This window comes from Anguilla rostrata, chromosome 16, assembly GCF_018555375.3.
Source record: "Anguilla rostrata isolate EN2019 chromosome 16, ASM1855537v3, whole genome shotgun sequence".
Lineage (NCBI taxonomy): Eukaryota > Metazoa > Chordata > Actinopteri > Anguilliformes > Anguillidae > Anguilla > Anguilla rostrata.
The window spans coordinates 33,140,879-33,156,313 of record NC_057948.1 but is presented as its reverse complement, the minus strand read 5'-3'; the positions used below and the strand labels follow the sequence as shown (position 1 = coordinate 33,156,313).

The 15,435-nt window shown below is 51.7% G+C and overlaps 1 protein-coding gene across 10 annotated transcripts in view; it reads left to right on the top strand.

The window, feature by feature from the left end:
• Window positions 1-15,435, top strand: part of LOC135242132 (transcription factor SOX-6-like) — a 215,634-nt gene that overhangs the window by 182,500 nt on the left and 17,699 nt on the right. For all 10 annotated transcript variants that reach the window (XM_064313056.1, XM_064313057.1, XM_064313061.1 and 7 more), the window contains one exon: window positions 12,085-12,187. In XM_064313056.1, the coding sequence (XP_064169126.1) occupies window positions 12,085-12,187 (103 nt within the window). The remainder of the gene's footprint in view (window positions 1-12,084; window positions 12,188-15,435) is intronic.

The following is a 15,435-nucleotide window of genomic DNA, read 5'->3' as shown; positions in this document are numbered from 1 at the left end:
TTACCCGCCCCCCCCCCCACCTTCCCCAGCCTGGGACAGCCCGCTTTGTAGCAGGAACACTTGCTGCTCTCTTGGATCCCCGTTAAAAATATCTTCAATCGATGTGTCAATCAAGCGGGGAAAAACAGCCGTCTTTTCCAAGTGATTGATGCCGGGCAGCCAGCTTGGCTGTGAGGAGCAGGCGGGAACTGGGGGGGTGGGGGGGGGGGAGGAGCCATTAATATTTCAGCAGCTGACACCTCCAAACAGCGGCTTCAACTGGGTCACTGTGCACACCACGCGCATTTATATATGTATATATAATCAGACCTGGGTCAAATACGTGTTTGTTTTGGATTCAAATACATGTCTGTGCTCTACTGATCTTGCCTGGTGTAATTGAGCCTGCCAGTATGACCAGAGTGTTTCACTGGTTCCAGTACACCAGACGAGATCAGTAAAGTGTAGAAAAGCATTTGAATCCAAAATAAATATGTTCTTGACCCAGGTCTGATATATATATATGTCCCAATTATATTTCTTTTGATTTTGTTTTTTGAATTTAGAATTTGTTTTTTTACATGAGGAAGTTATATGAGACCGAGTTGCTGTGTGGCTCATTCGGTTAAGGCACCGCACTGTAGTGCAAGGATGTACTGCTCTCCAGCGACCCCTGCTGGTCAATCATGCGCCCACAGACTGCATGCTGAAGCCGCATATGAGAGAGTTTTCATTCGAACCATGGATGTCTACACCATCCCAGCAGTGGGGTTCACACATGAACACGGCTGCCGTTGCTGATAATTGGATGTTTGGGTTTGTTACAAATCAGGGTGGGAATTGGACGTGTTCATCCACACGTTGGGTGTCAAATTTATAAAAAGTAAAAAAAAATATATATATATATTTTTTTTTTTTAAAAAGCTACTTGCGGAATGTGTGTTCTGTGCGTGGTGGAACGTCTGATAAAGCGTTGAGTGTGTGAAAGCTGCACTCGGCCTATTTTATCCACACAAACTGAGAAAAGGGTTTATTGCTGCAGTTTTATCATTCTCTAAAAAGCACTTGTTCTGATGCTCTAGGTTGGCTCGTTTGGACGGTCTGAGTAGGCTCGTTTAGATGCTCTTAAGTAGGCCGGTATGGATCGTCATACCTAAGCTAATTGTTCCCTGTAAACTGTTACTCGCTGGGTTTGTTGTTGTTGTGTTATACGCTGTTACCTAACAACCCTTCTGCTACGCATTTTTCTTCTTCTTCTTCTTTCTTTCCCCTTCCCCTTTCCCTCCGTCTGTAATTCGGGACGGGTGTCGTGCGCCCCTGTGAGCTCCTGCAGCAGAGGGCTCGGGTCTGTGGCGCTTCTCAGAATTGACCGGAGGGAGTTTTGGCGGGTGGGGGTGGGGGTGGGGGGTGGGGGGGGGGGTGAGGTGTAGGAGCGCGGGGCTTGGCCTCCGGGGTGAAATGCCTCCACACGCCGCGGAGACCGTTGCCGTAGTGACTCACTTCCCCGGCCCGCGAAACAAACGAGGGCCTGTGGCAGCGGCAGGTCTGCTCAGTGGGCCTTATCGAAACCCAGCACACTCTCCAAATCCCCCCTTTTGTTTCGCTGCGCCTGCGAGTCCCGCCTGAGAAACTTCCAGCGAAGGCGAAGCGGCGTTTCTGAGCGCAGTCACGCCACCGTGCGTGTGTGTGTGAGGGTGTGGCGTGTGTGCATCCTCACGCACGCTGGCTCGCACACACTCCCCTCACACACCCTCGCACGGCCTAACACACACACACACACACACACACCCACACACCCTCACACAACACACACACCTCACAACACACACACACACACACCCTCACCAACACACCACACACACTCACCACACACACCCCACACACCACCACACCCTACACACACACACACCTAACACACACACACACACACACACACCCTTGCACGGCCTAACACACACACACACACACACACCCTCACACGCCCTAACACATACACACACCCTCACACACACACGTACACCCTCACAAACACTCTCACACACACACACACACACACTCACGTCTCTCAGTGGTCTAATAAGCGTGGCAGCGCCTGTGGTCAGCGGGGCAGGGGAGAATGTGTCGGGGCAGGATGTGAGCGCTCCAGCCCAACAATGGCCGATGCGGTGCCCGATAAGGAATGCTTTCAGCGGGCAGCACACACCTCCGCCGCCATTGTGCTCCGCAGGTGGAGCTTAGCGGCAGCTCCACACGCCTTTGTCCCCTGAGCGGTGTGTGTGTGTGTGTGTGTGTGTGTGCGCGCTTCATACCTCCCAGTGTTTACCTGCTACACTCAGGTGAGCACACCGCTTAGCGGCTTTTGTGTTTTCTTTTCTTTCTTTCTTTCTTTCTTTTTTTTAAGAGGAAGAAAGTGCACCTCGGACACGGGTCCTCGCTCCCCCGCACCTTTGTGTGGCCGTGGCGAGGGGCGTGTCCTGAGCGTTCTGGAAAAGAGCGGGAAACAAAAGCCGCGGATTAGCGCTCGGCTACGAAAACCTGTGGGGGGGGGGGGGGGGCATGGGAACGCAGTCCCCCCCCCACCCCGTGTGAGACTGTGGCATTGCCAGGGCCCGGGTTCGGTTAGGAGCACAGTCAGTCTGAAACCACCCCCCTCCCCCCTCCCCTTACCCCCCCCCCCCCCATGGCAGGTGCGGGTTATCCCCTTGTCCTACAGTAAGTGGCTTAAAGCCAAATTTCTAAATCTGGGGCATCTTCTTTTTTAATTCACTTCCTGTGCGGAGAGCTTCGCTTGCTGCCAGCTCTCCGGCCTCAGCCGATGAGAAGTCACGGCTGGCTGCTGTCATGTGACCTCCCTCGTCACGTGATCAGGGCCTTGTGGGGTGGGGGCATGGGGGGAACTCAACTCACAGCACCCCTTAGGTCTGTAAATTAAACACGCGGATTTCAGAGTGTATCTGGCTCCCCAGTGCGGACATGCTCACAGGCCACACGGGGGGGGGGGGGGGATGTTTATTTGAATGGCCCGTCCACGTTTGCCAGAAGTCGCGGGTCCCATTACCCACAATGCCGTGAGGACAGAGGCCAGGTCTCTACAGAATCGGTCACCCCCATGTCTCCCTACTCAGAGTCCCCTGCCCCCCCCAATCTGAGCAGCCCTGCTCCATGTACGCAGCCCTGCTTTCCTTTTTACTCCGTTTCAGAATATTAATATTTCAGGGTTAGAGCCTCACCTGACATAAATACTGGCTGTTGCTTCATAGCCCCCCCCCACCCCCCCCAGCGGGCTGTTTGGAAGTTTATCACTTTGAAAGCGCCCCGGAGCGTTGGGAAAGGGGAAGTTAGCCGGGATTAAGGAGAGGTTAAAATGGTCTGCGGGGCCGGGTGGGGGGGGGGGGGGGGGGGATATTAAATATTGATTTATCCCGACGTAACGACCGGAGCAGCGGAGTGGGGCTAAGTGCTGCTCGCAGACGGATCAATTCATCTCCCCGTACGGAGTGTGGCTGCTCGACACAATGCGAACGTCCGCGCGCTCTCCTGCTGCTAATGCCCTGTCCTTTCATTTCTCTCCCTTTCTCTCCCCCTCTCCTTCCCTTTCTCTCCCTCTCTCCCCCTCTCTTTCCCTTTCTCTCCCTCTCTCCTCCCTCTCCCTCTCTCTCCCCTCCCTCACCTTTCAGGACACGCTCTCATATGTCATTAGGTAGCCTCTCTCCCTATGCAAAAGCAAAACTAAAACAAGGACACGAATAACAGAAAATAATGGTATATAAAATTCATATTTCATATAATGTTCACCGGACAGTTAGCTCTCCCGTCCTGGAGTCGGAAAATACAGAATATTGTGCTCCCCTCAGATTACCCCTCATTTGAATTTCAGACATGTCAGGTTGCACATTTCCAACAACTTTATAAAAACATTTAAATATGTAAATATGGTGCTATTCAGACCATTCAGGCAGCTCAGATGCTCACCTGCAGAGAGGGTGGAAGGAACACCAAGTATCTGCTGAGTATCAGTGGAGTATCTTTGGAGTATTCACTGAGGATCTGCTGAGTGTTTAGAACCTGTGACATCGTTACCTTCTGTTATGCTGAACGATGATGTAATCTCCACATTAGAGCCCTGCGATGAAGCTCAAAGGATTTCCACGCGCACACGCAGAAACACACACGCGCGTGCGCGCACACACACACACACACTTTTTGTAACATTGTGGGGAGGCCTGTGTGTGATAGAGCCAGTGGAGGGACACAGAGATGATGTGCTGACTCACTCCACGCTGATGTCAAAGGGTCAAAGGTCAGAGGGTTAACCTATAAAGCAAACCCCCCCCCCCCCGTCCCGCTGCATTATTGATGGATTGAGTGTTCTCCTTCTGTAGCTGGGGACCCTTGAACATATTCACACAGGCTTTTTCTCAGCCAGCCACTGAAATTCATTCTGTGAGCTGCTGAATGGCGGGGGGGCAGGTGGACTGGCCTTGAGGGGGGGGGGGCAGCCTCGGCACAGAGCGCGGCCCCATTCAGGTCCATCTCATAAAGAGCAGGAGTTTAATCTCCCCGCTCCGGTACCGCTCTGGACCGCTCTGCTCCTCTTTTTGGACCGCGCTCCTGTCCTGGCCCCGCCCAGCTTCCTGTGCAATCCCTGGCCCGCGCTGGGCTGGCCCCGTCCAAATTTCGTTCTGCTCCCGTCCCAGACCGAGCGCGTCGCCAGGCCTGGTATTGTTCAGATGGCCGTTCTCCTCTGTGCTTCTTCCAAGTGAGCATGTGCACCAAAGGTGTAAAAATAGCCTTCGTTTCTGTGTGTGTGCGCGCGCGTCTGACCAAGCTGTCATTCAAATTTCGAGCTGCGCAGACGCTGATGTGTTGCTCAGTGCTGTGAGCTTTCCCTGGCTGCGCAGATGCTAATGTGTTGCTCAGTGCTTTCTCAGTGCAGCGCCTCCTGGTTTCACTGAGCAGCACCACCTACTCTCAGTGAGCAGCGCCTCCTGCTCTCAGTGAGCAGCACCTCCTGGTCTCAGTGACCAGCACCTCCTGCTCTCAGTGAGCAGCACCTCCTGGTCTCATTGAGCAGCGCCTCCTGGTCTCATTGAGCAGCGTCTCCTGGTCTCATTGAGCAGCGCCTCCTGGTCTCATTGAGCAGCACCTCCTGCTCACATTGAGCAGCGCCTCCTGCTCTCAGTGAGCAGCGCCTCCTCCTCTCATTGAGCAGCACCTTCTGCTCTCATTGAGCAGCACCTCCTGCTCTCAGTGAGCAGCACCACCTACTCTCAGTGAGCAGCGCCTCCTGCTCTCAGTGAGCAGCACCTCCTGCTCACATTGAGCAGTTCTGGTCAAATGAAGGAACGGAGGGAGAAAGGTGTGCTCCTCTGATGTGGCTCCTCTTCAGCTGAGAATGTGGACAGGCCTGAATGCAGAGGAGCCGGCAGCTCAGTACAGTCAGGCTGTAATGTGTGGTGATGGGCTATTTTATGGCATTAAAAGCATTGACTATGTTGGCAGCTTGCCCAGGCTGGTAGGCCTCACGCTCGTGGGTTTTGGCTGAGCTGGGATGTTTAAACTGAAGTAAGATGCTGGAAATGCGCTCGGGTTCGAGCCTCACCGTGGTAGGGGTTGTGAGAGACCTTTTTTGAAAGGAAGAATGAAAAAAAGAAAATGGTGGAGAAAATCACCCCAGTTTCTCCTGCACTGTCTCATGGGTCCCCTGGCACGAAGTGGGAGGTGCCACCACATCTGTTCCCCCAGATGTGTTTGGCTGTTGCGGTCTGGTGGGCTGCTGTTTTGGGGAGCCACTGTTTTGGGGGTGTGCAACTGTTTTCCAGGGGGGTAAAGTGGAAGGGGGGGGGGGGGTTTGGTTGGTGCTGTTCTAGGGGCCTACTGTTTTAGAGGGTTGCTGTTCCAGGGTAGCCACTGTTCTGGGGTGGAGGCTACAGTTTGGGAGGGGTGGGGGGGCACGGGGGGGCTTGTTTTGTGACTGACTGCTGTGAAACCACATGAAAGGAGGCCCTGGCACAGCACACATGGATGTGCTTAAGCCTGAATGGTTCATGTCCCTCAGACTACTGGGGAGCAGCACAATTGGGAATAACACTGAAAAGGGGGGGCATGGGGGGGGGGTGGCATTGGGAGGGGGGCATGGGGGGGGGGTGGCATTGGGAGGGGGGCATGGGGGGGGGGGGCTGTGTGCACACACGATTAAAAGCAGGTGACGTGGAGGTGGGGGTGGATGCTGGATGTAGCTCTTTGTGTGGCAATCGTGGTGTGAAAGATTCTGAGCCTTGTGGTGCTGTCAGCACGATGGTTACACAGGAGAGAAGAACGCGTTACAGACCGCGGTACGAAGCGTGTTATTGAAACCATTACAGAGTGCGTTACAGAGACCATTACGCAGTGTGTTACAGAGTGCATTTCAGAGTGCATTACGCAGTGTTATGGAGTGTGTTATGGAGTGGGTTATGGAGTGTGTTACAGAGTGAGTTATGGAGTGTGTTACAGAGTGAGTTATGGAGTGAGTTATGGAGTGAGTTATGGAGTGAGTTATGGAGTGTGTTATGGAGTGAGTTATGGAGTGAGTTATGGAGTGTTATGGAGTGAGTTATGGAGCGAGATATGGAGCGTGTTATGGAGTGGGTTATGGAGTGAGTTATGGAGTGTTATGGTGTGAGTTATGGAGTGAGTTATGGAGTGTGTTATGGAGTGAGTTATGGAGTGTGTTATGGAGTGTGTTATGGAGTGAGTTATGGAGTGAGTTATGGAGTGAGTTATGGAGTGTGTTATGGAGTGAGTTATGGAGTGTGTTACAGAGTGAGTTATGGAGTGTGTTACAGAGTGAGTTATGGAGTGAGTTATGGAGTGAGTTATGGAGTGAGTTATGGAGTGTGTTATGGAGTGAGTTATGGAGTGAGTTATGGAGTGTTATGGAGTGAGTTATGGAGCGAGATATGGAGCGTGTTATGGAGTGGGTTATGGAGTGAGTTATGGAGTGTTATGGTGTGAGTTTGGAGTGAGTTATGGAGTGTGTTATGGAGTGAGTTATGGAGTGTGTTATGGAGTGTGTTATGGAGTGAGTTATGGAGTGAGTTATGGAGTGAGTTATGGAGTGTGTTATGGAGTGAGTTATGGAGTGTGTTATGGAGTGAGTTATGGAGTGAGTTATGGAGTGAGTTATGGAGTGTGTTATGGAGTGAGTTATGGAGTGAGTTATGGAGTGAGTTATGGAGTGAGTTATGGAGTGTGTTATGGAGTGAGTTATGGAGTGAGTTATGGAGTGTGTTATGGAGTGAGTTATGGAGTGAGTTATGGAGTGAGTTATGGAGTGTGTTATGGAGTGAGTTATGGAGTGTGTTATGGAGTGAGTTATGGAGTGAGTTATGGAGTGAGTTATGGAGTGAGTTATGGAGTGAGTTATGGAGTGAGTTATGGAGCAATATGTCAAGGAAGTGCAGCAGTAGCGCTGCACACGCGTCTCTTTCCAGAAGCACGGCCAGCGGGTGGGAGAGTCCCCCACCGCGGCCGTCCTGATTACAGCCTGCAGCCGCGCGCGGACATCAGCTCGCTCCACACGGGCGCCGCTCTGCGTCCGATCCAGCGCTGCGTCGCTGCGGAGACACGCTCCCGTCCACAACCGGTGGCCCACACAAGGCAGAGAAAGAAAGGGGGAAGAGGGAGGGAGGGAGGGAGGGACAGAGCAGGAGACGAGTGCAGCGGCCCCGTTTTCCCCCGTTTTCCACTTCTGCCCGAAGAGAGCTGCTGTAATTCGGGTGTAATTTTAGACACGGGCTGGAAGGTCACACGCTGGACCCATCTGAGGGATCCGAGCAGAGCCAATCACAGACCACACTCCCTCTCTCTTTCTCCCTCTCCCTCTCTCTGTCTCTGTCTCTGTCTCTCTCTCTGTTTCTGTTTCTCTCACACTCTCTCTGTCTCTCTCTCTCACCACCCCTCTCTTATCCTGTCTTCGTCCCGCTCTGTCTTTCTCTATCTCTCCCTCTCTCTCTTTATCTCTATCTCTCATTCACCCTCTCTTACCCTGTCTTTGTCCCGCTCTGTCTTTCTCTCTCTCCACATAGGAGTATCACTTTTCCTGTAGAGTAGGTGTGATGCCCATCACGTATTCCGTGCCCTAATGCACATGGTTCTCTCTCTCTCTCTCTCTCTATCAGTATCTCTCTCTCTCTCCCTCCCTCTCTCTCTCTCTGTCATGCCCGGACGGCCCGACATCCCAGAATTCTGCGTGTCCTTTATTGCTCTTCTGCGGCGGAGTGATCAGTAAAAATTTAATGACACTATAAAATAATAAAAATGCCATTAATTTATCACAACACTTGATGTAGGGGATTGTAAAGTAACATTAGTTCACTGAGTATTTTCAAGCCTTTCAAAAAAAAGAAAAAAAAAACCTGATGTTGTGAGTATAAATTACCTCCATAATTTAAAGCTTCCTCCTAATGCTCAGGTATAAATTATACAGGTTATAACCAATAAGTGTATAAAACACAGTGTGTAAAATTTTAGTGGGATTTCATTCGGTGTGGCTGTTAGGACAAGATGAGTTGGTTTAATGGTCATTAGTGTGGCTCTCTCACTTAGATAAAGGGCTTGGAGGAGTGCTCTGTTAGCCTTGTGCTCTCTGTCCAGTTTATTCTCTCTGCTACTCAAAGACTTTTCCAATCCTGGGGAGGGGGGTTACCCCAGTGGGGGCGATGTTTACCCTGTGGGGGTGGTTTACCTGTGGGGGGTTACTCCAGTGGGGGGCCTCCCCCGTGTGGAGGGTTATCCCAGTTGGGAGGGGGGGTTATCCCAGTGATGGGGGGGGGGTTGCCCCAGTGAGGAGGGTTACCCCAGTTGGGAGGCAGGGTTACCCCAGTGATGAGGGGGGGTTGCCCCAGTGAGGAGGGTTATCCCAGTTGGGAGGGGGGTGGGGGGGGTTGCCCCAGTGAGGAGGGTTATCCCAGTTGAATGAGCGGGTGAGGGGGGTCGCCCCAGTGGAGGGGTTACCCCAGTGCGGGGGTCACCCCAGGGACAGAGCCTTGCCTGGCGGGCCGTTTGAGGAGGTCAGTGAGCTTTATGACTCCCAGCGTCCCCTTAATCACTCGCTGTCCTCCTGCTGCTCCAGTCCTTCATTAATGGCGGTAATCTGTCTGATCGATCGAATCTGGCGGCTCAGATTTATATACATATATATGTGTGTGTGTGTGTGTGTGTGTGTGTGTGTGTGTATATATATAAGGAGATCGGGACAGTTCACCCTGCTTTCATATTTTCTGCTCTGTTCAGACAGGTAGAATCGGGAGAGGGTGATAGATAGATCACCAAATTTTGTTTCACCAAATTTACACTTGACAATACACCTGCTAACATACACACATACCACACACACACATATTTGTACTCCGTTCATATGTTTATTGTATGTTGTAGCTAAGCTTTGGCAGTATGTATATGTATGCACAATAAAGCTTATTTGAATTTGAACTTGATAGAGAAGGGATCGTAACTGAGATAAGAGCATAACGGGGTTCGAATCCCGCTTGCACAAGAGCCAGCTGCCCTCTGGTCTGTGCCACACACCTGGGCAGGTTTCTAACGCCATTTTCTTGCCAGTGGGTAACCACCAAATATGTCAGCATGAGAAAACACCAGTGTTCAGATTGGCTGAATTTAATGACTGAGCATATGTTTTTGTTAACTCTACATCAAAGTCACTCCGACGCTCGTTAAAAATGGTGGAACCTGGAGGTGTTCTGGTCAGTGACGTCACTTCCTGGCTCATCCTCTCGTCATTTTGCCGTGTGAAAGCAAAAAGGTCACTGCCTTTTCGCGAAGGCTCTGAAAAGAGACGTTCGCGAAGAAAATAAATAACAATCGGTGACGTTTTTTGTCGGTTTGAAAACGCTTCTGTTGGCCTCTGCGGGCTGCCGTCAGCAAGCCGAACGCCGGGAGTTTAAACCTGATCAAAGGCACGGCCGGAAGGCAGAATGGATGACCGTGTTTCTGTCTGCCGCCGCGGTGGACTAGCCATGGGGTTCAGCCTCAGGAATCCGCTTTACTGCGTGGAAGGGGGTATCCCACAATGCACCACTTCAGAAGGAGCACAGGCCTAGCTGGGGAGCCGACAAGACAAACGTACCATCCAGCGATTGTGTGCTTGCGTAGTGAGTGTGTCTGTGTGTGTGTGTAAGCATGTCTGTGTGTGTGTATGTGGGTGTGTGTGTGTGTGTGTGTGTGTGTGTAAGCATGTCTGTGTGTGTGTGTGTGTATGTGTATGTGGGTGTGTGTGTGTGTGAAGGTCATGTCTGTGTGTGTTGTGTGTGTGTGTGTAAACGTGTGTGTGTGTAAGCATGTCTGTGTGTGTGTGTGTGTGTGGGTGTGTGTAAACATGTCTGTGTGTGTGTGCGTGTGTGGGTGTGTGTGTGAGTGTGTGTGTGTAAGCATGTCTGTCTGTGTGTATGTGTGTGTATGTGTGTGTGTGTGTGTGTATGTGAGTGTGTGTGTGTAAACAGGGACGGCTCCTGGAGGATAAGGACACAGAGAGGAACTGTGAGCGTTTTGGGCAGAGATTGGATTCTCGCTGCAGGGGTGAAGCAAATGCTTTCCTCTCGCGTTGGCGGTAACAGGCTCCGCTCCCGCCACCTTCCAGCCCAATACTGGGGGGGGGAGTGGGGTGGGCTGGGGCAGGTGGGGGGGTGGCGGGGGGCAGTAGTGTCATGCAGAGTCAAAGTGTCCATCCCTGCCTCAGCCTCTTGAAGCGAGGAGGGTGCAGTCTGGCGGGTCCCCCTGCGTACTGAGCGCCTCAGAACTGGGTCAGTCAGCAGCGGAGCAGCGGAGTGGGGGAGCGGGGGCTAGCAGTGAACTCTCGCTGCATAATGCATCAAGTGTAATGTGCAGCCACGAGTCAGAACACCCCACCACCCCCCTTCCCCAATCCTACCCACCCCCCCCCAACCCCCAAAAGCTGTTATTTCATTCCGCAAGTGCACATGGACGTGACATTTAATGCCGTCACAGAGCGGACAGCACTGACACGGTTTCATTGTGTCGTCGAGCACAGTGGCGCGCCGGGTTTTTAACGCGATCGCAGCGGGGAGAACGTAGGGGAACCGCGGGGAGTACACGGTGCGTCCTCCAAAAGCGCCCACTTCAATAAACGATGAGCGCTCTGTGTGTGTGTGTGTGTGTGTGTGTATGTGTATGTGTGAGAGACTGCTGTGTGTGTGTGTGTGTATGAGAGACTGCGCCGTGTGTGTGTGTGTGTGTGTGTGTGTGTATGAGAGACTGCACCGTGTGTCTGTGTCTGTGTCTGTGTGTGTGTGTGTGTGTGTGTGTGTGTGTGTGTGAGAGAGTGTGTGTGAGTGTGTGTGTGTGTATGAGAGACTGCGCCGTGTGTGTGTGTGTGCGCGCGCTGTGGGCTGCGTGTGTGTGGGTGCCATGGGCTGTGTTTGGGTATGTGTGTGTATGTGTGTGTGTGTCTGAGACTACGGGACAATCTGAGCGCGTGCAGCTCCTCCCCATCTCCACCCCCCCCCCTCCATCACCCCCACCCCGCCCTGAGATTGCTCCTGCAGCCCTCCCGAATCCCAGCCAATCCCCCCAATCACCCCCCTCCCCCGCACCCCACCCGTTTGTGACCTAATGGGGAGGAAACTGCAGGGTAGCAATATGATAATTGCGTGAGTGTTGATTTCAGACGTCGCTGGGTGGACCGGCGGGTTTAAGGAGCTGGTTTGATATTTTGCATTAAACATGTAAAACGCTGAAAATAAATTTGCATGTAATGTGCGTGGGTGTGTGTCTGTGTGTGCATAGATGAAAGTAATGAATAGGATTTGGGTCAGTTTTATCATTCTGTCAATTCAGAAAATGAACTGTGGTTTAGTTCTGGAATTGTAAAATATCCACACTGTTGGTGGATTAGTTAGATTTTGAAGTGAATGAGCTGACAGTGAATGGATTTCCTGAGTGACTCGGCTGAAATGGGCCTGACCTCTGCCCTGGAAGTGAAGCTTATTTCCTGCCGTAGTGTTAAATATTCTGGGTCCCCTTTGGGAGGGGAGAAGGCAGGGGGGTTGTGCCCCGTGGGTAATCCTTGTTCCCCCTGTCCCACAGGAGAGGCCGGATTTTGAGAGTTTGAGCCGCCTGGGGAAGCTGGCCGAGGAGGGGAAGGTGGGACACAGGGTGATCGACCTGACCCGCCCCGAGGACATGGACGGTAAGTCTCTCACCCTTTCTCTCACTCTCTCTCTTTCTCCCGCTCTCTCTCACCCTTTCTCTCCCTACCCCTCTTTCTCCCGCTCTCTCTCACCCTTTCTCTCACTCTCTCTCTTTCTCCCGCTCTCTCTCACCCTTTCTCTCTCTCTCACTCTTGCTCTCACTCTCTCTCCCCCGTCCCTCACACCCTTCCTCTCTCTCTCTCACTCTCTCTCTCTCACACACACACACACACACTCTCACTCTCTCTCACCCTTTCTCTCGCTCTCTCTCACCCACTCTCTCTCCCCGTCTTTCTCGCTCACTCCTGCTCTTTCTCTTTCTCTCTCTCGCTCTTCTCTGTTTCTCTCTGACCCTTGCTCTCTCTCTCTCGCCGTACAAAGGGGGAGGGGCAGTGACAAAACACAGGTCCGATAAGGTACAATACCCATTATGTAACAGTTATTCATAGCCGTGAATACGTCAAGTCCGGTTCACACAGTAAGCAACCCCCCTTGCCGTCCTGTGAGGAATAAGTCCCCTGACCATCAACACCGGTGTTCAGTGTTAAACCAACTCTGAGAGTTAAACCAACTCAGGTCTCTGCTGGACTCATAAAGATTATTTTTGAGAATTTTTCTTTATGTATTTAAATTGTAGTTTTCATATTGCTGCATTGCGTTCCTGATTTTCTTCAGCCCTGTTTGAGTGTTTTTATGAATATTAGAGTCCCTTATGTTTGGGGAACTGGGTGGGGTTAAGGCCAGGCAGGGTTAGACTGTCCCAGTGTGGGGGCGTCTGGGGGAGGGGCATTTTTAGGGTTTTTCACAGGTAGGTGGGGAGGACAGAGGACAAAGCCAGCTTTTCTCCAGCCAAGTGTTTGAGGTCCTCGACACAGGGGCGTGAATTCTCCTCTCACTCGCGTGACAAAGCGTCACTGCCCCCCCCCCCACCCCCCTCGTTTGTGATCTGACTGCGTAAACAGACGGGACAGAGTCTCTGGGCCAGACGTCAGTATTATGTATCACGTTTCCATGACGCTTCAGAGACTGCACATACAAAATAAATACATAAAAAAATAGGACGGGTCAATTAAAAAAAAAAAAATAAATGTGGTGACTATATTGGGCCAACAATGGGGGTTTAATATTTTGGGAGGCAGTGAGGAACTCAACGCATTGGCATTCGTAAGAATGCTATTTGCGTTAACAATTCAACTCCCGAAAATAACTTATTTTAGTTTTTAAAACGCGCGTGCTTCTCGTTGAGGCATTTGTTCGCAGGTTATCGGGCCTTCATTACGTCTGAAATAAAATCCCAGAGCGGGACTCTGCGGGGTGCAGCTCTGGCCAGACGGCGGGTTCTTAATGCGCACGCGGGAATACCCCCGTCCCACACTACAGGTCCCCCTTGGGAGTGGGAACTCTTTACCTCTGAGCGCTGTTGCGTCAGGGCCAGGAAAAGGGGGTGCGCACCAGCCCCTTGGGGATGTGGGAAATGTAGTGCTCTGGGGGGTTAGGGCTCAGGGAGAGGGGGGACGGAGATGCCCTTTCCCAGGGCTGGTGCCCCCGAGGCGGGCGCCAGTTTGGCGGGATGACGGGGTAGCAGGATGGCGGGATGGCGGGATAGTCTACGCGGCTCCCCCAGGCTGCGTGTACCTCACCACCCCCCACCCACACAGCACCCCCAGCAGAGCAAATGTGACTTGTGTCCAAAACAAAATAACGAAATGTTTGGTGGTGACGCACAACCACATTTCAAATTTTTTATTTCCACAAAAACAGGGAATGTATTTCTAACCTCTGCTGAACGGGGTCTTGTTGGGGTCCCCAGTTTGGGCACATCTGAGTTTGATAAATTCACATTCATGCACCATTGAATGCAGTTGAGTTATTAGCAACATTGCAGGTCATGATGTAAAAATGACTCTTATAAAGGGCTTTCAGGGATTTAATCCAGGTCCTTTTTTTTACTGAAGCAGTGTTACTGTAGTTCTAAAATTCAGAACTGTACACAGTGCCTGTATAAAGAGGATTTTTATTTATTCATATTTTTGGAAACTGTGGCTTCGAACACAAATGAGGAATATCCACGGGCCGTGAATCTCATGGCGGGGAGCTGGTGTAGTATAGTGGCTAAGGAACTGGGCTTGTAACCTAAAGGTCGCAGGTTCAATTCCTGGGTTGGACACTGCCGTTGTGCCCTTGAGCAAAATACTTAACCTGTATTGCTTCAGTATATATCCAGCTGTATAAATGGATGAAATGTAAATGCTATGTAAAAATAAATAAGTAAATAAAAAAGATAGGAGCGTCTGCTAAATGCCTGTAATGTAATGTAAATTGTAATCTGGCGGGATTTGGCCCTGGCGGGTGGGGGGTGGTCTGGCAGCGCAGGCGGAACAGAAACACCCGTTCTGAGGGCTGCCAGAAGGCATCACGGAGCTCTGTCGACGCCATGACTCCCAGAATGCTTCAGGGTTCCTTAAACCAATATTTGTAATCCATTCAGCAACCAAGTTAGGTAGCTGCCAACAAATGAGAGGGACTCAGACATTCTAACGAGAGGGACTCAAACATTCTAACGAGAGGGACTCAAACATTCTAATGAGGGGGACTCAAACATTCTAATGAGGGGGTCTCAAACATTCTAACGAGGGGGACTCAAACATTCTAACGAGAGGGACCCAAACATTCTAACAAGAGGGACTCAAACATTCTAATGAGGGGGACTCAAACATTCTAATGAGGGGGACTCAAACATTCTAATGAGGGGGACTCTGGAACCGCAGGAGCCACGTCTCAAGCAGCCAGAGTCACCAGGTCTTTTAAGGTCTGCTGAAGAACGCTCAGGAGTACGGCAGAAGCATTCAGCACAGCCGCTCTCTACAGCTGCTCTGCACAGCCACTCTACAGCCACTCTGCAGCTGCTCTGTACAGTCACTCTGCACAGCCGCTCTCTACAGCTGCTCTGCACAGCCACTCTAGCCACTCTGCAGCTGCTCTGTACAGTCATTGCACAGCGTCTCTACAGCTGCTCTGCACAGCCACTCTACAGCCACTCTGCAGCTGCTCTGTACAGTCACTCTGCACAGCCGCTCTCTACAGCTGCTCTGCACAGCCACTCTACAGCCACTCTGCAGCTGCTCTGTACAGTCACTCTGCACAGCCGCTCTCTACAGCTGCTCTGCACAGCCACTCTACAGCCACTCTGCAGCTGCTCTGTACAGTCACTCTGCACAGCCGCTCTATACAGCCACTCTGTACAGCC